The 25,564-nt window shown below is 40.4% G+C and overlaps 2 protein-coding genes across 2 annotated transcripts in view; both read left to right on the forward strand.

Moving 5' to 3' along the window:
* LOC145416778 (dnaJ homolog subfamily C member 9) overlaps nucleotides 1-25,564 on the forward strand; it is a 412,599-nt gene that overhangs the window by 254,441 nt on the left and 132,594 nt on the right. The gene's annotated exons all lie outside the window — the stretch shown is intronic.
* Nucleotides 1-25,564, forward strand: part of magu (SPARC related modular calcium binding-like protein magu) — a 146,675-nt gene that overhangs the window by 87,917 nt on the left and 33,194 nt on the right. Inside the window, exons 6-8 of the mRNA XM_080285676.1 lie at nucleotides 11,403-11,491; nucleotides 11,768-11,983; nucleotides 19,336-19,362. Of these exons, the coding sequence (XP_080141802.1) occupies nucleotides 11,403-11,491; nucleotides 11,768-11,983; nucleotides 19,336-19,362 (332 nt within the window). The remainder of the gene's footprint in view (nucleotides 1-11,402; nucleotides 11,492-11,767; nucleotides 11,984-19,335; nucleotides 19,363-25,564) is intronic.

The following is a 25,564-nucleotide window of genomic DNA, read 5'->3' on the forward strand; positions in this document are numbered from 1 at the left end:
TTTTTATGGCGCATTCTTTGGCCGCGCTTAGTATGTGTTTACGCCGCTTGTTGTTGTTTGTGTCATGTGTGTGGGAGGCTGGTGTCTTTAACTGAGTAGGAACTGACATGACGAGATGGTTTTAAGATTGCGTGCAGTTTTATTTGTGTGTGTGTGTGTGTGTGTGTGTGTGTGTGTGAGAGAGAGAGAGGGAGAGAGGGGGGGGGTATTGTCGTGGGAGGTGAGGTTGTTACTGAGGAAGGACAAATGCCTGTAGCGAGTTTATTTGATGTACACAGTACTTAGTTTTTGTACTGCATTCTTTGCCACGCTCAGATGTGCTTTTGTTTTTTGCTGTTATTGTTTAGGGAGCGTGTGGTGTGTTGTGGGAGGAGGGGTTGTTGCTGAGTAAGGACAAATGCTTCGAGGTCCTTTTTTGTCCATTCTTTCCACGTTGAATATTTGTACGTTATTTATTTATTTATTTTTATCACTGGAGAGAGTATGTCATTGAGGGAAGTGTTTGTTATTAAGGAGACAGATACATGGAATTCTTTTGTTATATTTTTATGGGATTTTTTTTTTTTCTAGCTGGATGTGTACGTTTTTGGGCTATTTTTTATTTACTTTTTCGAGGGAGAGTGATGTCAGGATGGTATCGTTAATGGGCAGAGACAAATGGATGGAAATGTTTTTATGGCGTAATCTTGGCCACGGTGAGTGTGTGAATGGTTTTTGTTATTTGCTGTTCTTGTTTTTCTCCAGTTTAGGGGAGGGTGTTGACGCTGATCAGTAGGTACAAACAGCCACTTCATCACCATTGTTTTTACCACACATACAGTACCTCCTAGGGTGAATATACGTGTTTTTGTTCATTTATTGTGTTGCTGTTATGTATGTAGGCGATGGGGCGTGGGAAGAGCTACATTACTATTGTTCTTTGGTACATTCTTTCCAATATGAATGCTACCACGCCGTTTATTTATGTATTTATTTATTTATATATTTATTGTGCTGCTGTTTTGAGGGAGGTTGGTGTGGAAGGGGATGTTGTTTACTAAATAAGGACTGCTCCAGTGCTCTTCTGTATAGTACAATCTTTCAGGTGTGTGTGTGTGTGTGTGTGAACTACTACTACACCACTATTTTATTGTTATTATTATTATTATTATTGTGTTCAGATCTAGGCATATGGTTAATAGAGATGATTGTGTACCCTGAGGCTCAGCACTCCTCCCAAGTCCCACACTGCTGCTCATGTCACCTCTTTGGCATTTTAATACTCACTGTCCATAATGCATTCAAGTGCCGTCTCATTCAGGACTGGTGGACCGGCAGTAGTGAGCGTTTTTATTACATGTCAGTGGGTCTTGTGGATGTTCAGTGGAGGGTTTGAAGGAAATATAATGGAAATGGTAGTAAAATAAAAGTAATCGAATTGAAGGGGTTAATAAATGAGTTGGAGTCTTCGCGTCATTAGATTGGAACTACACACACACACACACACACGGCAATCGTATGACAACACTATTCTCCCCATCTCCAGACGATTTTGTGTTGTTACCTGCAGTACAAGCAGTGTGTTAAGCTTTGGAAAGACCATTTGTAGTGACGAGTTAGAAAGGCGCCATTCGCCCTTTAGTAACCTGATGTTTCTCAAAGCTGAAGTAAATCGTCTGAAGGCAGCAAGAATAGATTAAGGATACATTCGAGTTGGGACTGAAGGTGTTAGAGCGATGTATTTTTTATATTCTGATTCACGGGCATATTTATGGTGGGTGATGTATTTCTGATTTTGTGATCCTCAGGCTCGTTTATTCATGTTTGGAGGGTTTTTAGACTTAAGGGTTAGTTATAGTCTTCATTAACCCCTTTTACCGCCAGGGAATTGACCACTACGGGGAGATACTGTATTCCCCCGTGTCAATTTGTTGATCTGTTTTTTTGCACGATATCTTAAAAGGCTATCGGATTTAAGTGAATTCTGGTGGATAGTAAGCAGTGGATGAAGAAAGAGGAGATTTTGAGGTGGATTCTGATCGGATGCGGGAATAAATAATACGTTTTAAGGTCATCCACGGAGGTATGCCTTCTCAGATTTGTGTAGCAGGACAAGCTAAGACCGTAGAATTAATTATCCCCGCTAATAGAGATGATTGTGAATATAGGTACGGCTTACATAACAGCTAAATATATTTCTGATTACAATGCAGTAGTGTACTGCGTCATCAAGTAGGTAAATTTTGTCTTGTGCTTCATTGTAACAGCTCAGTACGGTACAGTTTCCGACGTAATATCAGTGTCCAAATAACGGTGTATTACAACAGCGCAACACCTTCCAATCTCTTTTGTGTCTAAAAACAATAATACATCTAATTCGATAAAAGTGTAACTAGCCTTCGAATCCATTATAACAGCATGTCTTCATCTTCCGTAACGACGCGTTATACTTGTACATGTTTTATAACAGCGAAGAACGTTCCAGTGTCATTACTGTATTGCATCTCCAGATTCGATAAAACTGCGCAACACATGTTCTAATCTGGTGTATGTAGCAGCGTAGAAAGCCCACGTCCCTTGTAACAGCGCAGTACCTGTCCAGAAATGATGTAACGCCGCATAACCGCATAATTGGTCTTGGTGTTAATCCACGTAGCAGCGCAGTAACTGCAGGTTTCCGCACCGAAGTAAACAGCATGAAAAGGATTACATTCCTTTAAGTCTCGATAATACCCACGTAAGGGCTTAATGTCTGGCAGGATCTTGCCGGATGTATCGGCATTTAAAGTTTAAAAGTCCGTTGTAACCTTTTAAAAAGTTCCTCTTACTGATGCAGCCGCGCGCAAAAAGAAGAAGAAAAAAACGATAATGGACGAGAGTAGACGTCATTCGCGAGGTTGATAAGGCTGGATAGACGAGCTGTGAAAACCTAGACGGCAGAGGTGGGGATTTGGCGCCAAAAAGCCTTGAGAAGGTCGGCCTGGGAGCGTTACGAGCCGGTGGTAGACATCTTGGGCTTAAGTCAACACGGGAGTCATTTACCCTTACATTCCGGCATCTGGGGGTCTAGGAAGGTTGTGTAGGGGTTGATAGAGGTGGGTTATGGTTGAAGAAGGTCAAGTGAGTGGTTTGGAGTGGGTTTTGATGGTGTGGAGGGGAATTAGGGCATGATGTCTCGCTCGCGGCACCACTCTGTCTAGGCAACAAAGGAGGGATTGTGAGCGGCCCAACTCCTCCCTCTCATCCTCGATAACCTCCACTCTTTTTTTTTTTTTTTTCGCGGGGCCTTTCGCCACTTACGAGCGTACTTTGCTGGCGGGTTAAATTTTTTCATTCGATACAATTTGGACCGTAAGTGTTTTAGTGTTTAATGAATGGTTAGATATTTTTATTTATTTAATTTTTTTGTAAGCGTGTCATTCTTCCGTCCTTATTTTTTCTTGTATGTTAAATGACCGTCCGCTGTCTGTGTCCTGAGGGTGGAAGGTGGGAGGGGGAATATGGTAGATTAGGAGGGAGGGAAAAAAAAAAAAAAAAAGGAGGGATGGGAGAAAGAAGGGGAGGGAGGGAGGAGGAAAGGCGGACGGAAGAGAATACTGGGTGGGAAGAAGAGGCGTAGGATAGGCGGTAGGTAGGGACGGATGGAGGAAAGAGGGAATGGGTTGGAGAAAAAGAAGGAAAAGCAGGAATAAACAACAGTATACAGGATGGGAAAGAAGAAAGAATGGATTGGAAAGGGCGGGAGAATAAGTGGGATTAAACACACACACACACACACACACACACACACACACACACAGATGAATGGGGACAGTAATTGGCGTAAAAGAAAGGCGGGGAGGGGCTGAAAACATTGCTTCATTATCGTGCCGCCAGCAAAGTAGAGTATGTAACGAATTAAGAGGAGGAGGGAAAAGTATATCGAATTAATGTGTTTGTGGGCGTGTTTTGTATGGCGTGTGTAAAATGCTGCTGAATTAATAATAACATGTGTGAAAATAAAGAAATAGCAGCACCAGCATTAATAATATGAGGAATAATAATAATGAATGGTAAAAATACTCATCCCTTCTTACCATGGGCGACTTTATTCGGCTTACAGAACGGTAACATATCTTTCTGCCAGAGCTACGTGGAAAGAGAAGCAGAAGGACGACATTCTGGGCCAAATTAAATTCACTGATCTGTAATTATCAGTACCAACCTTACTAACTCGGAACGGACATACTCGCCACAGGAAAACCTCGAGGTGAAAGGGTAAAATTCTCCTACTGGCGGTATAGCCTTGCCGCGGGTTTGTGGGAAAGGTCATGCTGATTATAATGTTTGTCGTTCATACCTGTTACTCTGCCACTGTATTTTTATCTTCGACTTACTATAATTTTTTTTTTTTTTCTGCATCTTGTCTGTTACTTTTTACTAAATTCGATCTCTGTACGTTCTGATATTACCTGGTTTTGATCCTTTACGTATTTCTGTCACATATTTATTTATTTATTTACATTACGAACTGTTTTTTCCTCCGTGTTTGTTGCATATCGGTTTTATATCTACCCATCTCAAGTGTGTATAGCTGATCCCCATATCAGTACATCTCTGCCTCTGTTGCCAAGGTTCATCCATTGTGGCCTAGACAGAAAGAAAAAAGACTCAAGCCCTTCCATCACCACTCATCACCACCCCTCCTGCCAATCCAATTACGCTGCCCACCATCATGTCCTCATCCATCCTACTATCTTGTTCTTTTATCTACTCTGTCATTACACATATTTCGTGTTCTTTCATGGCCTCTCCCTCTCATTCCATTTTTCTTTGTTGCTCTTCCTCTCCATGTAATTAATTTTGCTGTTATATTTTCCTTTGTTGATCTTTTTACATGTTCACTTTTTCCTACTCAATTTTTCTTTCATGTTTTTCTCTTTCCTTCCGTATTGTTTCATAAATTTTTCTTTTATGCACTTCTCTTGATCTTCCTCTCCCCGTACTATCACCTATTTTGCTTTGTTCTTGTTCTTTATACGTTCTCCCGTGTTTATTTGGAGTTCCCATGCCCTCACCTAATTTATCGTTACACCGTGTTTTTGTTCTTACCATATATATTACTCCACACTTTTTTACTCATGTCCTCTTCCACTTCATCATCCCACTTATTCTGTCCTGTCCTCCTCCACTTCTTTCCATTAATCCTTCCCTCCTTATGCCATTTTCTTGTCAGTTTTCGTTCTTGGTCATTATCTTTTACCAATTTTGGAACTAATATTTTGTCAGCGAAGTACAGAAGATAATGGAGTGCTGTTGGGATTATCGCGACGTATATACTGTACTGTAAAAACAAGTTACATATTTGTACCGTATGTAACGAATAATACATATACTGTAAAGCTGAGTGCAGAGATGGGTGGAGTGTTGTGGGCTTGAGGTGTCGGTATCATTATTTACGAAAAAAAAAAAGGGGGGGGGGGGCTCTGGCGACATACGGAGTGATCAAAACTTACCGGTGCCTTACAAAGAGGTATACAGGTGGGCGGGGATCTGGTGATAGGGAGTATTGAGTTTCCGTTGCGGTTGAAAAGGTTAATTACATTCCCATTGTAGTCAAAAAGGTGTCGATTAATCCTGTTGCTGTAGATAACGAATGAAACCAAGTTCAGGGTGGGATACAGAAAATGTAGCGGTAAACATCAGATTCGTGGGATATGGTGCTGATGTGGTATTGATAGATCCAAAGTCAAGGATGATAGGAAACACGTAAATATTTATAACATTTAATATTCTGGTCAGTATTAGGACTTTGAAAAACTAAATACAGTGGTTTTATGGTTAATATTACAGAAGCTAACACGAAATTATAGTAACTAATTAATATGCTTAAAAACGCACAAAACACACACGCACTAAAATATCTCAGCCACGCCCCTGCATGTCCCTCCGAAGGTTAGTAGTATATCGTTTATTTTAACACGCCCCAAATATTAGTTTTTCTTGTAGATTATTTCACGTAGCTCCCGTAGAAAAAGATTGTGCTACCACTCTGTGTTACTTTTCATAACACCATCAGTCTCATTGCTACACACATTTAACATTGAGAGCTGAGAATAACAAGACAAGTTCGAATAATAGTGTAGTAGCCTTTTGCCTGGTCTTTCGTCTCCGCGTCAGGGTAGTAGCGACGTACTGTCTGCTGGAGAATGGTAGGAGTTGCCAATCCTCTTGATTAAGGCACCATGACCTTGATGCACGAACACTTATTTTAATTCCCAGTCATAAGTGTGGTTTCCATTTCCAGGAATGACAACGAGGCTGTCAAGTCTGCTGTTCCATTCAGTTAAATCTGAGTTAAGAGACGAAGATCATTGTAGGTTATAACTTTTCTCTAGAACTGTCAGGATAAAGAGTACCTGAGCTTTTTTCTAGTACTTCCTGTGAACGAAGAGTTGCGACGGAGAGTCTGCTGTTAATGTCCCACTCCAGCACCATAGTATACGAGCACGCTAACAGTATCATTCTTGCACAGGGTCATCGAATGATATACGGTAGTCAAGAAGTCTACCTCTCTACCGTCAGGTCCTATGCTGTGTGTGTATCTACGGTATGATGCCCCTAGATTTAGTGGGGAGGGCCGTTTCTCCTTACTGCATACTTGTATGTCTGGGTTTTGTCTTCCTGTACTGTTATATTATGGTGCCGAAATGAAGACTGGTTGCTCCATGCCACAACCATTTGGCTCCGTCCTCCTGTACGATGTGGATGTGGATGGTACCCCTGGATTTATTTGAAGACTGCGGTTCTCCACAACAGAAGATATATAACTTTGCCACGGCCTCGGGTGTAGCTCCTGGGACTAGTCAGCAGCTAGTCTGCTCCTCCAACATTGTATTTTGCGGTGCCCCTGCATTAGAAGACGACGGTTACTCTCAACTGCAGCCAATATCTTGCTTGTCACGGCCTCGGGTCTGATTTTTGGGTATAGTTGCTGAAACTGGTCTGCTTCTCATATGCTGTGTAATCTTATGGTTCCCCTGAATTAATTGAAGACAATGGTTGGTCCTTACTACACAGCAAATACCTAGTTATGTCGCGATCCTGGGTTGGACTGCTTGGGTTGAACTGCTTTGGTTGCCAGCTGTCAGTTTTCTGACCCGCCATTTCACCGTTGTTTCCCAGGAAAACAAATCTAACACTGGTGACTGAGATAGAACAGTTGCGAATTAGATATGATCAGTACCTGGTGAATCCCCGAAACCCTTAACATTTGCAGCTGAAGCACTCCTCTTGCACCTTCAGTTTGGCGTATCGCTAGGGGTAAGAATTATTGCTGGTTCACTGGTATTGAAAAAGTGTGCAAATACTTCCATTTGCAATATGTGACATGCGATAAGAATACAATAAGGGGGATACACAACATTGCAAGTGGGTGGGGTGCTATAGATAGGTGGTAACATTGCACTCATTACAAAAAAAGTGTAAGCACAAAAGGTTCATTTACCATAAATAAGGAGTGATACCGCGGAGTACAAAGGTATAGTGGGTGCCGTTGTGGGGTAGAATTATCGCTCTCATCAGTGTGGAAAAAAAAGTTGTTACATATAATACTATATATATATATATATATATATATATATATATATATATATATATATATATATATATATAATTTGTGTAAGTGGGCAGGCCCAGGGAGTTGACCAATTACGGTAAACCAGTTTGCAGTTTCTGGTCTAATATGGTTTGCCACAGCATGATGCTTTAGATAATATTACCCCCTAGTGATATAACGTCATAATCATGGTCATTTACCAGTCAACACTTAGTATAGTCCCCCCCCCCTCTTTTTTTTTTTTTTTTTTTATAGTTTAGGGAGAGACTTGTTTGTCTTCTTGACGTCAGATGTTTAGTACGTTGGTAATTGGAAGGATGATTGTACGTAATTGAGCCACAGGGAGATATGATAGTATATCTCCGGCACGTATATTGAAGTATTTTATCACTTGTTATTCAAAAGGCTCTTGTTTAGAGTCCTAGATTATGGTATTTTGTTTCATGTACATGTTTCCCATCTTCATCAGATATCATTTCTAAATTATTCTCTTATAGCATATTGATTACTTCCATCATTTAAACACTTAGTGTATTTTTCATTTATTTTAATGGATTATTATATATCAAAATTATGAGGGATTACTGTATATAACAACTAAATTGAGTATACAGTATTAATTAGATGGTCAATATATTTCTCACCTATTTTTAAGATGAATTTCAATATTACTCAGGAAGACTGTATATAAGCTTTTACCTACTTACCCATTAATCAAAAACTGCTATATATATCCAGTGTGAGGTGGTGGCGGAGGGAACACACACACTACCCCTGCCACAGTCACTCTAAAGTAGTCAATGTGCATCTTTCATTCACCGTAAGCCAGTCAGCACACATCTTGCACCCTCCCATCCCTTTACCACCAGGGGCCTTTGTCTTCTTTCTTATCAGCGTATTTTTGCATTCGGCACATGAGTATTCTCCTGTTGCATTGTAGGGAAGCATTGTTGATATAAAAGCACTTGTGGTGGTTCCAGAATGGCCTAGAGTGATGTTTTCGTGGGTATTGGCACAACAGTTAAGCAATACTTTATGTTTTTAAGGCCTCCCAATGACAAAAAAAAATAATAAGTAAGTAAATAAATAAATAAACAGAGGTTCTGTCTTTAGTTAGTGAACAGGAGTCACATACCTACCAGCATGTATACAGAAATTCAAAGGTAGAAAGAAATGTTGAAGAAATCACATGAATTTGAAGTTTGCAGTTTATGTTGCAATTCACCACCATGTAAAGGTTCATTTCTTTGTCTTTTAAAGTTAATTGTTAATGCTTTATTGCCATTACCAGATAAATATGGATCCTCATCATATGCTGGATTCACCCAAGAGGTAAATACAGATAAGAGAATATTAATGAGTATCGTGCAAAGGACGTTGATAAGGAAGTAGTGTCGAAAACCCTAACTGCCAGGCCAACGACATTAACGGCCTCATAGTTTCTCGCCCAAATTCAAACCTGCTGGGCCTCCCCTTTGTCTCCCTCTACCCCTGTTTGGTGATTTCCGCCTTGTTTTATTGTTTATTTCGGCACAGGAGGGCAGAGAGCTGGCATGCTGCGTAATGGCTGGACCTCCGCTGCTTGTTATCTACACATGCACGAGTTGTGAATGCTGTTTTTTTTTATTATTATTATTAAAGTGTAAAAGGAACGGCTTCTCGGTGTTACTCGATTTTTTTTTTTTTTAAGTAAATATTTTAAAGAATAAACTTGTGGGTCTAATATTCCCTGTAAATCATTCATTTCAGTATTTTATTTCGAGGGGGTTATTTCAACATTATTTTCATAGTATTCTTGTAAAGCCTAATCGCTGAGTAAGGAGTAATGCTGAGTAAGCCATTCCTCAGCCTTTTACCTGACCTGACACGACAGATATATATTTTTTTTTTATGTAGTAACATTTAATCTCAGATTTATGACCGATAGCAAAGACGCTTCATTAATGAATACCAAAGTATGTCACGGGAGCCATATTTTAAGGATTCCTCCAGTGGTCAGAATTACTTCAGTTAAGTCACTCAGTACACTTATCAGTAGGTTATGTAGGTGCTGAGGCCGTTGAAAGCAGTAATTGCCAATGATGGACAGAGTGAGTGTTGTTGGCCAGATATTAAATGACTGAGTCTTATCGTGCACACTCACGTTATGAATTATGTCCATGCCTCAGAAGTTGAGTGGCTCTCTTATTTAAAAATAGATTTATAAACACTCATATTAGCATGGTAAATACATTACTTCATATCATTGGTGCAACTCCACCGTTCGGTAATATATATATATATATATATATATATATATATATATATATATATATATATATATATATATATATATATATATATATATATATACTGTGGAAAACATGAAACTATTCCATTATCACAAGGTGACATTTAATATAGGTATGTTCAGAAATAATGGTATATGAACAAACATATTGCACTAAGTGTTATTGACTAATTATTGGAGAAAGTATCAGTTTTGATAGTAACTGAGCGCTGCTAAATGTCGACCATATGTCAGTCAGGTTCAGGTCATCAAGGCAGTGTTGGCCGTCTCAACCTCAGGACTGTTATAGAAGCCAGCAGGTCGTATTCTCCTCTGGTAGGGAGGCTTCAAGGCACTTCTGCTTTGCCAGTTTATGTATGTAATGCATTAATATATACATTTATGCTATTTTTGTACTGTGTTTGTGTAAAAGACGTAAGATGCTAATGAGCTGTAATAGGCAAAGTAAATCGCTAAGGAGGAGGTGCTTGAAAACTCCTAATCTGACGAGAATACGGGTTTTTCAAGGAAGTGCAACTGTCATTATGAAATCTGAAATGAGTCTCCTGTTGTTGCAAGGACCTAGGAGTGCACAGACTGTTTTATTGATAGCATGATGAGTCTTGAAGGAATGAGATTAAAAAAAAAAAAAAGATGTATTCATTCTTCAGCACCTTGAGTTTGCATTCACCAGACTGTCGTGAATTAAAAAGATATGTTTCTTTGTTGCACCGTTCTCCATTTTTGTCTTCTGCATACATGGTTGGAAGTGTAATTGCTAAAGAAGAAATTATAGTACTGTGTTTAGTATGAAGATGGGTTAGGTACAGGTAAGTTTATTCCTGTTGTGTTCCTTGGTGTGCTACATTCATTACAACTAATGCATGACTGCTTGTTCTGTTATAATGATTGACATATACGACAATGTTTGTTATAAAATTAAACAGAGAGATTTGTTACGTATTGTCATCACTTTATCGTGTGTTTGTCTTCGATAACTGATAATTATTTGATGTTAGCTTTTGAAATGAATCAAAATAAATATTATTAATTAGCGTGGTGTGATAAAGTTTGTCATATAAAGTATAATACCACACGGTATGTTAATCAAGATGATAACATTAATTTTTTGCATATTCTCTTCTTTGCTTCCTCACCCTTCTCTACTCTCTTCACGTCCTTTTCTCCCATCACCCTCCTTTTTCCTCTTACTCCTCTTCTCCTCTCCCTCTCCTTCCCCTTCCTCCTTCCCTTATTGTTTTTCCTCCCCTTCCACACCTCTTCTTCCTCCATCTTCCCTCCCCCTATCTGTCCCCTTATGCTCCTTTCATGCATTTTTCCCCACTCATTCCTCTTCTACCCTAACCCTTCTCCTCCTCCCTACCCCTCTTCATTTTTACCACCCCTCTCCCCATTCCTTATCCCTCTCCTTCCCTCCCCCTTCTCTTGCCTACTTCCTTCTCCCCTTTACCTTCCCCTCCTTCTCCCTCTTTCTCTTCATTCCCCTCTCTCCATACTCCTCCCTTTTCCCTGTTATGCGTACGTGTGAGCAGATAGATGCACAGGGCGGACGCGGCGCACCTTCATCACCAACATCACTCAGCAGTGGATGAAGGAGTACAAGAGGGAGAGGACCAGGAGGCAGAGTGAGTAACAGTGGTGGTTGCTGCAGTAGTGTATATTCCCTTCACTTTAACTTGGCCTGAAAGTGCTATCTCTCCGTCTTGAATGTCGAGGTGTAACAGGAGATAAACACTGGCGAAATGAAAGATGATAACTGTGATAACCTAACAAACCAGCACCACACACACACACACACACACACACACACACACACACACACACAAAAGGCAAAATGAAAGATGATGATGATAGTGATGGTGAAGACGAGGCCCTAACCCGCCCCCCGTCTCCTCCCACAGTGTCGGAAAATCGCCTTCGTCGCAAAGCCCTCAAATGGAAGTTCTCGGGGCTGGACGCGAATCGTGACGGGCGGGTGCAGTGGCGGGAGGTGCGGCGGCTGAGGAGGGCCGTGAGGAAGTTTATCAAGCCTAAGAAGTGTGCTAAGAAGTTCCCAAGACTGTGTGATGCTGATTCCAATAACAGCCTGTCGAAAAAGGAGTGGATGGATTGCTTTAGTGAGTACCCCTGGGTTTTTATGTAGCCTTTTATTTATTATTTATTTATGGCCTTTGATTTTTTAGCTTTTATTTATTTATTCATTTATTACCTTTGTGGTTTAGGTTTTATTTATTCATTTTATTTGTTTGTTTATTTAGTTCCTCTGATTTTAAAACTTCCATTTACCTATATAGGTCCTTTGTGATTTTTAGCAGTTATGTATTTTCATTTATAACCTTTATGATTAACTAGCTTTTACTTATTTTGTACTTTTTTATCTATTTTATTTATTTATATCGTTGTATATTATGCCTGGGAGTTCTGAAGGCCCAATAAAGCTGTAAACAATAGTCTGGGGGGAGGAAAGTGAATTGATTTTCCATGTGCAACTTTAATCTTTTTAATGAGTTTATGAGACTAAAGTGTAATGATGTATGATAAACTGTTCATTAATAAGACTGTATTGGAGGTTTATTATTATTATCATTATTATTATTATCATTATTATTATTATTATTATTTGTTATGATTATTATGGTAAAATTAATATGATGGATTATGCAGAAACCTGGAAATTAATGAAGCTGGATTAATGGATTGATTTTGTTAATGTTATAATATTTGACGGATTGCAAGGTTGCCGGTGACCAGAAAGTGAAAATATGCACAGGAAAACGAACGTGTGCATATATGGTACCGGTAAGCATTTTGATTGTGCCTTATCACTCTGAAACGTGCGATTCACGCACCGACACACCAGCATTCCCTGACGTCCTCTTGTGCATAAACTGTCATCATCATCACCACCACTGCCGTCATCATCACCACCGTTTAACTAACCCACTTCACCACCACCACCATCATCATCATCTTCATCATCATCGTCACCATGATCATTATCACCAGCGAATAACTAACCCACTTCACCACCACCATCATCATCATCACCATCGTTATCACCACCACCATCATCATTATCATCGTCATCATCATCACCACCACCATCCTTCTCCTCCCCCTCTTCCTCTTCCTTCCCCTCCTCCTCCTCCTCCTCCTCATCATCATCATCATCATCACCACCCACTCCAGCGGTTTAACATAACGAGATATAAAACCAGTGTCGTGGCGAAACCCAACATTTACCGCTGTCACTTGAAGGACTAGCCGTGTCAAGGAGCACTCGGCTGTGACCTAAGGGCCTGATAAGTGGCCATAGCGCGGCGTGAGGGCAGAGAGGGGTTGCCATCTGGACCACTGATAGCCTCTGATAACCTGATAAGGGGTGTCAGGAAAATGGCTGTGTTTATTTTTCGAAGGCGATGGGGTAGGTCTGTGTTTTATCAGGTGGTTGGATTACAGGTGTTAGGAATGGGCTTGTGTTTGTATTTATTTATTTGTTTGTTCTTTAAGGGATAGGTGTTTATTGTATCTCATGGTCAAAGTATGGGTGATAGGGGTAGGATTATGCTTAGTTTATTTTATGAGAACGGATGTATGATTAATTTAGTTTTTATTAATTTTTTACTATCAGAATTACAGGTGTCAGAGAAAGAATTAAGTTTATTTTCTTGCATTAGTGAGAAGAGGTAGATTTTTATTTCCTTATTTGTTACAGGTGTTAGGAATGTTTTTGTTTTTCTCTATTGAGGAAGGATACAAGGCAGCCAGAATTACAAGTTGTAGAAAACTGATCATTTATTTATTTATTTTGGTAAGGAAGAGGTAGATGTGATTATGTGAGGTAGTCAGAGTTATAGGTGTCGGAAAACGGGTTAGGTTTATTTATAGTGAGGATTAAATGGAAATGCGTACAGGTGTGGCGTGGCAGTAGGGTTATCATTTTAGTGTTTTTCTTGCTACAGATTGATGGCTTGTCTTACTGCATTTCTTGGTATATATAAACACACATTCTCTCTCTCTCTCTCTCTCTCTCTCTCTCTCCCTCCCTCTCTCTCTCTCTCTCTCTCTCTCTCTCTCTCTCTCTCTGTTATCCAGGTTTCACTGCTGTACGCCAGGGTTGGAATTAGTATATTGTCATTTATATATCTTTACCTGTAGCTTGTATCTATTTCGCCAGGTCACTCCACATGCCCTGATTAAGAATATTTCCCCCTTCAGTACACACTAACACGCTCATTGCTTCCTTGAGAGAGAGAGAGAGAGAGAGAGGGGGGAGTTAGTGCATTAGGCCAGAGTTCTTTCCCTCCCCCCCACACAAACACACAGTCATTACTTCCTGAGAGAGAGACAGGCTGACAGACAGAGAGATGATTTAAGTGCTCAGAGTCGCCGTAATAATTCTTCCACGCTTGACTTTTCATTATCTGTGGCCGTAAAACATGATAAGAAGTAGTTAGTCTTGTCAATCTCAAATTTCTTCTTTAAAAAAAAAAAAGGAAAATGGAGTAAGAGTGAGCGAGTGCATTGCGCCGCAGTTGTAAGGCATCCGCGCTTGGTTATTGATTTTCTTTGCGACCTCGAAATTTCATGAAGAAGAATATGCATGAAGGAATAATACTTCTAGGGGAAAAAAAAAAAGAAAAGAGAAGGAAAGGAGAAACGAGTGAATGCTTTGATCCGCAGTTGTAAGTCATCCGCGCTTGATTTTTTTTTTTCCCCTCCCATTTTCTGGCGGCCTTGAGATTTGATAGAGAAGAATGTAGCCTTCTAGGAGTTTTGAAATTACGTAAAAAATAAAAAAATAAAAATGAATAAGTGCTTCGGTCCGCAGTTGTACGTTATCCGCGCTTGATTTTTTACTTATCTTGAGGTCTTGATATTTGATGAGTATTAATATTTATGAGGATTCGAGTTTTCTGCCGGTAATGATAATAATAATAATAATAAAGTGGAGCAAGGGTTAGTAGAGATGAGGGCGATGATGGTGGTGATGATTTTGATGGTCATGGTGATAATGATGATTTTGATGGTGATGTTGATGAGGATAATGATGATGATGGTGATGATAATGATTTTGATGGTGATGATGACACAGTAATAAGTTTGATGATGGTTTTGATGGTATGGATGATGATAAACCGTAATGCTATCCCCACCATCGTCACTGAGTAGGGATGAGACGATGCTGATGATAATAAACCTTACTTCTATTTTACCCTCCTCGTCACAAAGTACACACACTCAGTATCGTGACTTGGCATCATAACAAAGACCCCATAATGAGTTTCCAATCGTTCCCCCTTATCTCTCTACCCCAGACAGATGATAAAAACAGATTACAGAAGGTGTTAGGGTAGGTTAGGTAAGGTTAGGGTACGGTAGGGTAGGTCAGGCTGAGGCAGGTAAGGTTAGGTATTAGATTAGGCTGTCAGGTTGGATTAGATTGAGAGAGGTTAGATTTGAATGCATTGATTTAGATGGATTAGGTTAGTGTGTCTTGTTAGGTTAGGTTAGACTGGGTTAGATTAGGTCAGGCTGACTCAGGTTAGGTTAGATTGGGATGCATTGAATTATATGGATTAGGTTAGTTTGAGGTAGGTTAGACTGGGTTAGATTAGGTTAGGCTGAGTCAGGTTAAGTTAAATTGGGATGCATTGAGTTACATGGGTTAGGTTAGTGTCAGGTTAGGTTAAATTGAGGGAGGTTAGATTGCATTTAGATGAGTTAGGTCAGAGTGGGGTTAAGTAGGGTGGAGTTAGGTCACGCTCGATTGGGTTAAGTTTATCAGGTTGATGGGTTAAGGTACATTAGGTTATTGTGGCTAGGTGTACTGACATTTACTAAATACGAGTGGATTTTTAAGACAAGCACAAAGGCAGAATTTCCGTGCCCAAGCCAAGGCCAGCAGTGACAATGATACTCAAAGGTGCAATAGAATAATTTAAGATACTGTAGTTTTATGTTGGCCAGTTTCCAAGGTTGGGCCGTTTTTCTTTTAAGTGTGGCCGCGTTCAGACAAAGGCCGCGTTGTGTGGCGCTCGTCCGGTCAAGTCTGCAAACCTCCCATTTATTTTGTCAGCCTTTTGTCGTTTTGTTTACAGGTGCCACTGATGATGTCAGGGATGAACAGTGAAAATAGTTGCGAAAATGGAGGTGTGCGTTCATATACTCGTGTGTGTGTGTATATATTAGGATGCCTGTTGTATACTGGAGAATGTCGTTTACTCGTCATCTCAAAAACCTTCCCTCAAAAAATTTGTGTTGAGTATGCATCCCTGATTTTTATCAGTTCCAAGAATGTGTTGTTATTTAACAATATTGTATACATCTCTTCGAGAATTGAATTACATAAATCGGTAAGTAAATAAATATACTGTATATATGATAAACTTATCCTGTCCATAAACTTCAAGAACTATCACTGTGTTTGAAGCATAAGAAATCGAAAATTTAGTGGCTGCGGTTCAAGCACAACAGCATAGGTCAAAAATAGAAAGACCGTGTAATAAAGCATGGTAATTGATACCATAAAGATAAGTATAAAAATAAACCCCCGTCTGATGGAAGCGGCTTTATATTGTCGTTTTATGGAGGCGTCGAATCCCGTGATGAGGCCCCTGCGAGCGGGAATCAGCATGTCGGTTAGCGCGCGAGCCTCAGTTACCCACAAAATACAGTCATATTAGCGGGTGTCGGCCTGCCACTTTGAGATAAACTGTTCAAACAAGCACATTCATATTCACGTCAGCGCCCCCTTGTCTGCATCGTAAATTCCTGTAAAGCTTGAACGTCTCTGGCTGCCCCGCACCTCCATTCAAACCCCCCAGACAAAAGAAAATTGTCAGGAAAAAGAGCCGCGCGCCAAAACACTCTCCCCCGTCACCTCTATATTTTCTCCAGTTTTATACCTTATCTCCGGGTTTTATGCCTACGTCCCAGACCTCCCATTATTGTCGCTATTAAAAGCCGCTCGTCATGGGTTTTCACGATTCATATAGATTCTGAAAGGGTATTTATGTTAAGGTTATTTGCATAGATAAGAGTGTTGCGCTTCCCAGACCTCACATGATGCCTAATGTAAAGGAGGTTGACGTCACTGCCAGCTACAGGTCTATACGTAATGCTTATTCAGTCTGTGGATTATGATACGGATATTTGTGCGATCTGGGGGTGTCGTTGTGTGTATATTTGTGGAAATTGTCAAAAGCAAGTGGGAGATATTCCGTAGGTGAATAACAACGTTTTGGGGTACTATGAATTAAGATATACAGTATGTTCTAAAATTTATATGCATATCAATTGGTAAATAATGAAATGACTGCATCCTTAAATAGATGGATAGATAGGCAGGCAGGTAGGCTATCCTTTCCCTCTTGTAGGTGGGATGAGGTAGGGTAGTAGATGTAAATAGATGAATTGAAAGTTAATAAAGTGATACGTATGAGACAAGGTGGATTGTGGATAGAAAAAAAACGCGCGCGCACACACACACACACACACACACACACACACACACACACACACATCCTTAAGCTGAATAAAAAAAATAAACTAGTATAAAGTAGTAAAGTTTTCCCCAGTTTCAGAAAGGGTTTGTACCTGGGTTCATGGAAGATAGATCAGTGGATGGACACTAACGAGACGAGCTTGTAATCGATTTCTTGTGGCCTGGTGATTTCGTGGAAGGCATTGCAAGTTGATCACCTGATAAGAACTAATTACCTGCTTCGAAATGGACTTACACCTTCACCCACCTCCAGGAACTATTTTTCTTATCACCTGAGAGAGAGAGAGAGAGAGGGAAAGAGGGAGGAAAAGAAAAAGTTAGGGAAATTATTCTTACTAGGGTTGCAGTAGATAAGGCCTTCGTTAACCCCTTAAGTACGAGGCGTCTTTCTAATAAAATAAATAAATAAATCTCAAAGGACGTCAGTAAATAAAGACGTCATTATACTAAATGGGCCAAGGAGTTCATTAGGATTTATTTTTATTTGTTCTGTCGTAAAAACGACTTTATTACATCTGAGGGAGACTAGTGCCATACATTAGACTAAGTACTGTACACCCTCATGTAACTTCGCGATTACATATCCTTCCTTGGTCGAATATAATAATGTAATGAAGATGAGAGAGAAAGAGATCATTGCAGTGAAGGGGTTAAAGATATATTTTTTTGTACTATGTGATTATAATGGGTAAATAATATTCTTTACTTTCACTTAGTTTATGCTGTGTAAGAGGGAGGTTTGGCCGAGGTGGAGAGAGTTGCACAATTTTACTCTGCAACAGCCAGACAATTGATTAACATTTTTGCAACAGGTAGACGGCTTTGTTCTACGTAGGCGGTTAATTTACGCCCCTCACCGCTCTGTACGTAACCCTAAACGATTACATTCCGGTAACCTGCTGGCGATTATTACTTACCTGACGATCTATTCCTGCTACCGACGGACGATTTTATTCAGTTCTTGTTGCGCCGCCAGGATTTTGTAAATGTAATCAACCAGTCAGTAAGTCAGTTAATCAATCAATGAATCATTTGCCTAATCAGTCAGTCAGTCACCCATTCAGTCAATCAGGTAATCAGTCAGTCAATTTCCATCAACCCACTCACTCAGTTCTGGGAAACCGCTACCTGTGAAGGAAATTGAGTTAAAATTCATTCTCCCTCATGATGGCCACAACTCTAGCTGATGTCAGACCCCATTTTTTTATATATATATAATCTGTGAATCATAGGAGCCTGGGGGAGTGGGCGGCCATCATATCGCCATTGACCCCCTCCTGGGCGGGACAACTCTGATACTCATTTCCAGGTGACTCCAGACGATTTTATTTATCTGAGTATCAAAGGAGTCATGTAGTTATTAACCTCTTCAAGTTAATCTCTCTCTCTCTCTCTCTCTCTCTCTCTCTCTCTCTCTCTCTCTCTCACACACACACACACACACACACACACACCAGACAAAGCAGATCAGTTTTAGCGAAGATTTCTTATCGTAAAAACTACAGAAATGTAACTGCATTAATTTGAAAGTCTACCATAAGCTATATAAAATTGACAGGAGATAGAAAAAAAGGAGAAAAGAAAAAACAAAAATTCATCAGATAGAAATGATAAATGGATTCCAGGTGAGTGTTTACGAAGGAGGTGTGGCCGAGTGGATGGGGCAGTTGGCAGGGGTGATCTCATTGGCCCAGTTTATTTCTGCATATGTTACACCGCTAAGGGAAAAAAATGAGGGTGGGGAGGTGTCACTTACATCATCTGACATTTTAAAACTTGGATGATGTGTTGTTAGATACGGGCCACCCTGGGATTAGCCTCTTGAGTTCAAAGGTGTGTTTTTATTATTATTATTATTTTTTTTCATTTTATTAACTTGTTTTTCGGTTTATCGTACCATTTACACACACACACACACACGCACACACAGATTTACCATTAACTATTTTTTTTTTCTTACAGGACTTCCGAAGAAAGGTCGAAAGGGCGGTAAGTACCCAATCACCTTTTGTCGTTTCCCTGCTAATTAGACCTGCACTTCATTAGCTGAGATCATTAACTAAGCTGATTAGGACAGTGGACAATAGAAGACCTTTTAATTAACCCCCTTAGTCCAATCTCCACCAATCTTGTTATCCCCAGACGATTTTATTCAGCAAATAGAAAGGAATTAGTATGTGAAGGGATAATGGTTTTTATTTCGAACCCTGGCACACTGGCCTTTGGTTCCTTCTTCTCTGCATAAAAAAAATGGTCTCTTTATAAGTTGACAAAATCGTCTGGAGGTGGTTAGAATTAATAGGTAAGTTCTTGGGTTTAAGGTGTGTGAAGAGATGAAATGTTATTGGAAAAGGGAAATTTGAATGAGGACAAAATCGAAAATAATACATATGTGGAGGACTTGACGATTTTGCATGAGAGAAAATGGTAATACAAACGAAAAGAATAATAATACTGATAATAATAATGATAATAACAATGAGTGGCAGAACTTGGGGAATATCAGAATGGAAGAAAATGATGTCAGTCTTAACCTACATACATGGTGTACATACCTACATAGTGACTGGTGTTGCTTAGATAGATCAACCGTACTCCTGTGACCTGTCTGCAATAAACGATAGATAAAACGAGGTATTAGTAGCCTAGTAGATAGATAAATGAGTAGATATAAAGCAGAGAGAGGGGAGAATGTAAGTAAAAATGAAGATATAACCTAGTAGAGAGGGAGGGAAGGAAGGAAAGAGTGAAGAGAGGAGGAGGTAAGAAGGGCTGGAGGGGAAGAGTAGGGAGTGGGGAGGGAGGGAGGGGAAGAATAGAGAGAGAGGGAGGAGGGGAAGAGTAGGAAGAGCGAGGGGGGAAAGGAAAGAGAAAAGAAGGGAGAGGGAGGTAGGGGGGGAGGGGAAGAGGAGAGAGAGGGGGAAGTTGAATAAAAGAGGATATGAATAACCAACTGGATAGATAGATAAATATACAGATAGATAGATAAGAGTTAAATGAGTGTTGATTATGAGCGGTTGGGTGGGTTTAGGCTGGTTAAAGATAGTTGCTTATCGTGGGTTGTATAAGCAAGCTGCCTGAGTTGTTTATTGTTGCTTACTAATGAACACGGAGGGAGACCGAAGAAACAAGAAGGGTAAAGAACAAAGAAAAAAAATGACAAGATGACCATGCGGATGAATGGAGAAGAGAGAGAGAGAGAGATGAAGGAACATGGGTAAAGAACACAAAGAATAATAAAACAAAGAAAATAGATTAGATGACCACGTGGATTAGTGGTGAAGGATGAGAGAGAGAGAGAGAATGACGAAAGAGAGTGAGAAAGAAGGAAATTCTCTTTTGTTTTATTTATTTTATTTTTTATCGTTTCCTTCGTGGTTTCTCGTACGTTTATGCATTTCCTTTATATTTGCTCTATTTCCTCCCTCTCTCTCTCTCTCTCTCTCTCTCTCTCTCTCTCTCTCTCTCTCTCTCTCTCTCTCTCAGTCGTGTTTACAGGATATAAAGTTTGAATTATGTCTCGCCATCCTCCTCCCTCTAGTTTCAGACTGACTCCTCCCTCGCTTTATTTTCTCTCCCTCTCTCACTCCTCGCTCTATTTTCTGTCACTTTTTCCTTCTTTGTCTTACTCACTTACTTTATTCTCTGGCACTTTATCTTCATCTTCCTCCCTGATCATTTTCTCTTCCTCACTATCTATCTCTCTCTCCTTTACCATAATTTCCCTCCCTCCCTCACTTTATTGTCTCACACATTTTACATTTTTAAGTCTCTCTCTGTCACTTTTTTTCTCTCTGTTTCCCTCCTTTCCTCCCTCCCTCACTTTTTTCTCCGCTTCAGTTCATCATCTTCCTCCACGTCCATCTTCTCTCTCTCTCTCTCTCCATTCATGGTCCTTTTCCTCTTGTCTTCAATTTTTTCTTCCATTAATTTTTCTGTTCCTCCTTCCATTCTTCCCTTCCTTCCTTCTGTCTCCTTTCTCTTCCTCCCTCCTTTACTTCCTCTTTTCCTTCATTTTTTTCTTTCCCTTCGTTTTCTTCCTTCTATCCCTCTCTTTGGATATTTACTCCTTCCTTCTACCTTTTCTTCCTTCTTCCTTTCCTTCGTTCGTTTCTTCCTTCCTTCGTAATTTCATTTGTTTGTTGGTTCCTTCCCCTCCGTACTTCCTTCGCTCTTTTGTTTCTTCCTTTCCTCTGTTCCATCCTTCCTTCTCTCCATTCTTTCACGCACCTTCTTTTCCTCCCCCTCCCTCCCTCCCTCGGCTTCTACCCGATATGGAGCGTTGTTATTCCCTCCTGTGATATTTTATGCGCTGAGTGTCGATATTAAAGAGGCACAGATAGCAGACAAGACAGGCTAACGTCGTCTTTCTCTCTCTCTCTCTCTCTCTCTCTCTCTCTCTCTCTCTCTTTCACACACACACACACACACATCCTCTCTCCCTCATTCATTTTCACTTCCCATTTCCATTCATCATTCACTTCCTCCCTCATTTCTTCATTCTCACCCACATTCCTTCCCTCCTCGTTCATTCCCTCTCCCTCCCTCCTTCTCCTTCATTCACTCCCGCCCAGCCTCCCCCGCTCCTGAGTAGCACTGGGGTAATATGTTTTTATTGTGGCCACCTCCAGACGATTTATATCAGCTGACAAAACCACTCTGACGCCAAGGCCTTAATTATTCACTCTATTCTTGTTCTCTCCATCTTCCTTCCTCCTTCCTTCCCTCCCTCCCTTTTCATCTCTCCCACTTACTTCTCTCTCCCTTTCCCCCTCTCCCTCCCCTTTTCTACATTTTTCGTCCACGTCTCATCCATTTTCCTCTCTCATCTCTATCTCCCACCCACCGCTCTTTCCCTTCTCTTCCATTTCTCTCTTCCCTCCCCCTTCCCATCTCTTTTTCTCTTCTCCATGTCTTCCATTCTTCCCTTCTCCTCCATTTCTCCCTTCCACTTGTCTTCCTCTTCACCATATCATCCCCCCATCCCTCTCTTCTTTCCCTTCTCCATCTCTTCCTTCTCACCCTCCCATCTCTTCCTTCCCTCCTCCCATCTCTCTATCCTTCCCCCCTCCCTCCCTGTCTTCCATCTCTCTTTTCCTTCTCTATCTGTTCCTGCCTCCTATCTCCCCTTCTTCCTCCCTCCCTCCCTCTCCCATCTCCTTCCCTCCCCCTCCCTTCTCCACTTTCATTCATGTGTCCATCATGTCCGCTTGTTTATATTATTTTATCTCTTGTCGCATCTTTCTCCTTCATTTTCTTTCATTCCTCTTTCAATATTTCTTTCCTTCTTGTTTTCTTCCATGTTTGTCTTTTCTATTATTTTTACATGTCTTTTCATTACCTTTATCCTTCCTACATTCTTTCTTTCATACCGTATCTCTCTTCCTTTTCTCCTTTCTTCATGGCATGTCTTTCCTTTACTGTCCCTTTTCCTTTCCTTTTTTTTTTTTTCCTCCCCTCTTTCATTCAGCTCTCACACTCCATCCTTTGTTCCTTCGTATCTTTTATTTATTTATAGTAATTCATTTCGTCTTTCTATCTTCCTTCTTTTCTCCTTCTTTCCAACTTGTATTAATTCGAAGTCACTTATTTCATTTTACTGTCTACATCTCCTTTCCCTCCATCCTTCTTTCCTTCCTTTTTTTTTTATTCATTTATTCATTTTCGTCTCTTCCGTTTACCTCCTCGATTATCAAGTTTCCCTTATCAAATGTCCCTCTCCTCCTATCAATGCAGTTTCCTTCGTTTTCTTCCTTTTATTCTTCATTCGTTTAAGATAATTTATTCACTAATTTATTCGTTCATTATTTCAGTCTTCCTTTCTGCCCCTCCTTTCTCGATCCTGTTTAGTGTCTTTCTTCCATCGTGTCTCTTCTTACATTCACTAATTTCTTACTGTCTTCCCCTTCCCTCTTTCCTTCTTTCTCTCCATCCTTCCTTTCTTTATTCACCCCCTTCCTTCTTCCTGTTATGAATTTCCCTCTTTATGCGTTTTCCCTCCTCTCCTTTCTTTCAGTATTCAGCCACTTCCTTCCACTGTTTCCTTCCCCTTCCCATTTCCTTCCTTCCTTCCCTTCACTTTTCTTCGTCCTGCATACCTTATCTTCCTTCGTTCGTTCCTTTCTTCCTTATTTTCCTCTGTCCTCCTTCCCTTCGTTCCTTCCGTCATTTCTTCCTTCCTTCCTCCTGTCCTTCACTTCGTTTCTTCCGTCATTTCTTCCTTTCTTCCTTCCATCCTTCCTTTTTTCCTTCTGTCCTCCCTCCCTTCGTTTCTTCCTTCCTTCCTTCAGTGGCGCTGTTCACTATGCTCTAAACAAATACAGTAACTTGCTTTGAGGGGACGTGCGCAGCTCTTCCCATTGCTCTGTTTATTTGTGGTGTGTGTGTGTATTAAAGGGGGAAGAGAGAGAGAGTGTGTGTGTGTGTGTGTGTGTGTGTGTGTGTGTGTGTGTGTGTGTGTGTTACCTTCTACGGTAAACACATCCGTTATATAATAGTGACAAGAAGAACGTGCTACACAATCCAATACAGTATGTCTACTACACCAACATACTTGTAAACCTATATTATTACTGTGGGTGTCTTATTACTTACACCGAATGAAATGACATACATAACTCTCTCTCTCTCTCTCTCTCTCTCTCTCTCTCTCTCTCTCTCACAGTTCTTATATCATTTTAAACTGTTTTTTTTAAGCTTAGTAAGTTGGCCACATGAAGTACTTTTTCCTAATGTAATGTCCGTTGGTAATCTGACAAGCCAAGGTTCCTGTGAAGGATGTTAGAGTCCTTCACTGAGTTTAGGAATTTTTGTTTTGTTTGTGTGACGTCAGCAGATTTATTTATACTGCCCCTTGTAACTCTGGATCTATAATATATGTAATAAAAGCAAGGTGCCAGACAGAGAATCATTAAGCACATCAGTAACAATTAATCCAAGAAGCTTACTTACGGTACCTTTCCACTTTTCAATCTAGTAGTATACTGTATAAAAAAATGTAAAATAAATAAAAACAAGGGCCCAAGCAGAGAACCCTTAGGCACACCACTTACAAATAATAATGATGATGATGATAATAATAATAATAATAAATAAATAAAAGCAAGGACCAAGCACAGACCCATTAGGCACACCACTTTCAACCAGCCCCTAGTCTCGCATGCATACATTTATACAAACTCTACGCTTCCTTGCAGTTTGCCTGTTACTGATCCCCAATTTAACTTGACTTCACATACACAAACCCAGTGCCTGCCTCCAATTAGCCACCCTTCCATCCATCCGTGTATTCTCCTGTGTCCTGTGTACAATCTTGACCAATTAACCCTGCGTGGGGGAGCCTTATCATATGCCTTGCTAAAGTCATAATAGATGATATCGTACGCTTTATTACCCTCTACTGCCTCGTATACTCCAGCCAAGAATGACAGCGGATTTGTGAGACAGCCAGGACTCCGTGTCGAGATACCATTTATATAATCCAGAATCGCTTGAAGTGTTTTGATTGTTGTGGTGGTTGTACCTGTGTTAATGTTGTGGTAGTATTTGTGGTGGTGTAGTTGTATCTGGTGGCTCTTGTGGTAGTTGCATTTTTGGTTGTATCTGGTGGGTGGTGTTGTGGTTGTGCAGTATCTGGTGTTTCTTGTGATTGTTGTATTTGTGGTTGTATGAGGTGGCTGGTGGTGTGGTTGTATCTGTCGTGGCTCTTATGATGGTTGTGTGTGGTGGCTGGTGATGTGGTTGTATCTTTCGTGGCTCTGATGGTGGTTGTATGTGGTGGCTATTGTTGTTGTTCCTTGTGGTAGTTGTATTTGTGGTTGTATCGGGTGTTTTTGCGGTTGTGGTAGCAGTTGTGGGTTGTATTATATGTGATGGTAGTTGATATGGGAAATATTGAATGTTTCCAGTAGATATAAAGGAGGTGGTAGAGGAAGGTAATATCCAGTGGTAGTCGATGTTGTTGTTCCTCTGGGTAGTGTCTGGTTATTGCTTTTACAGACGTCATGGTAGTTGTAGTTCAAGAATGTGTGGTGGCTGTTAGTAAGATGTGGTGGTCGTAGTTGCTGATTGTGGTTGTTTAGATAATGGTTGGTTTGACTGTAGTTGTGGGTAATGATGTCACTTGTCATGTCTACTGCCCAACACGCCATTCTTGTGTGTATGTGTGTGTGTGTGTAAATTCCTCTTTGTA

This window comes from Coenobita brevimanus, chromosome 107, assembly GCF_032717465.1.
Source record: "Coenobita brevimanus isolate Jiangsu-jjx chromosome 107, ASM3271746v2, whole genome shotgun sequence".
Taxonomy (NCBI): Eukaryota; Metazoa; Arthropoda; class Malacostraca; order Decapoda; family Coenobitidae; genus Coenobita; species Coenobita brevimanus.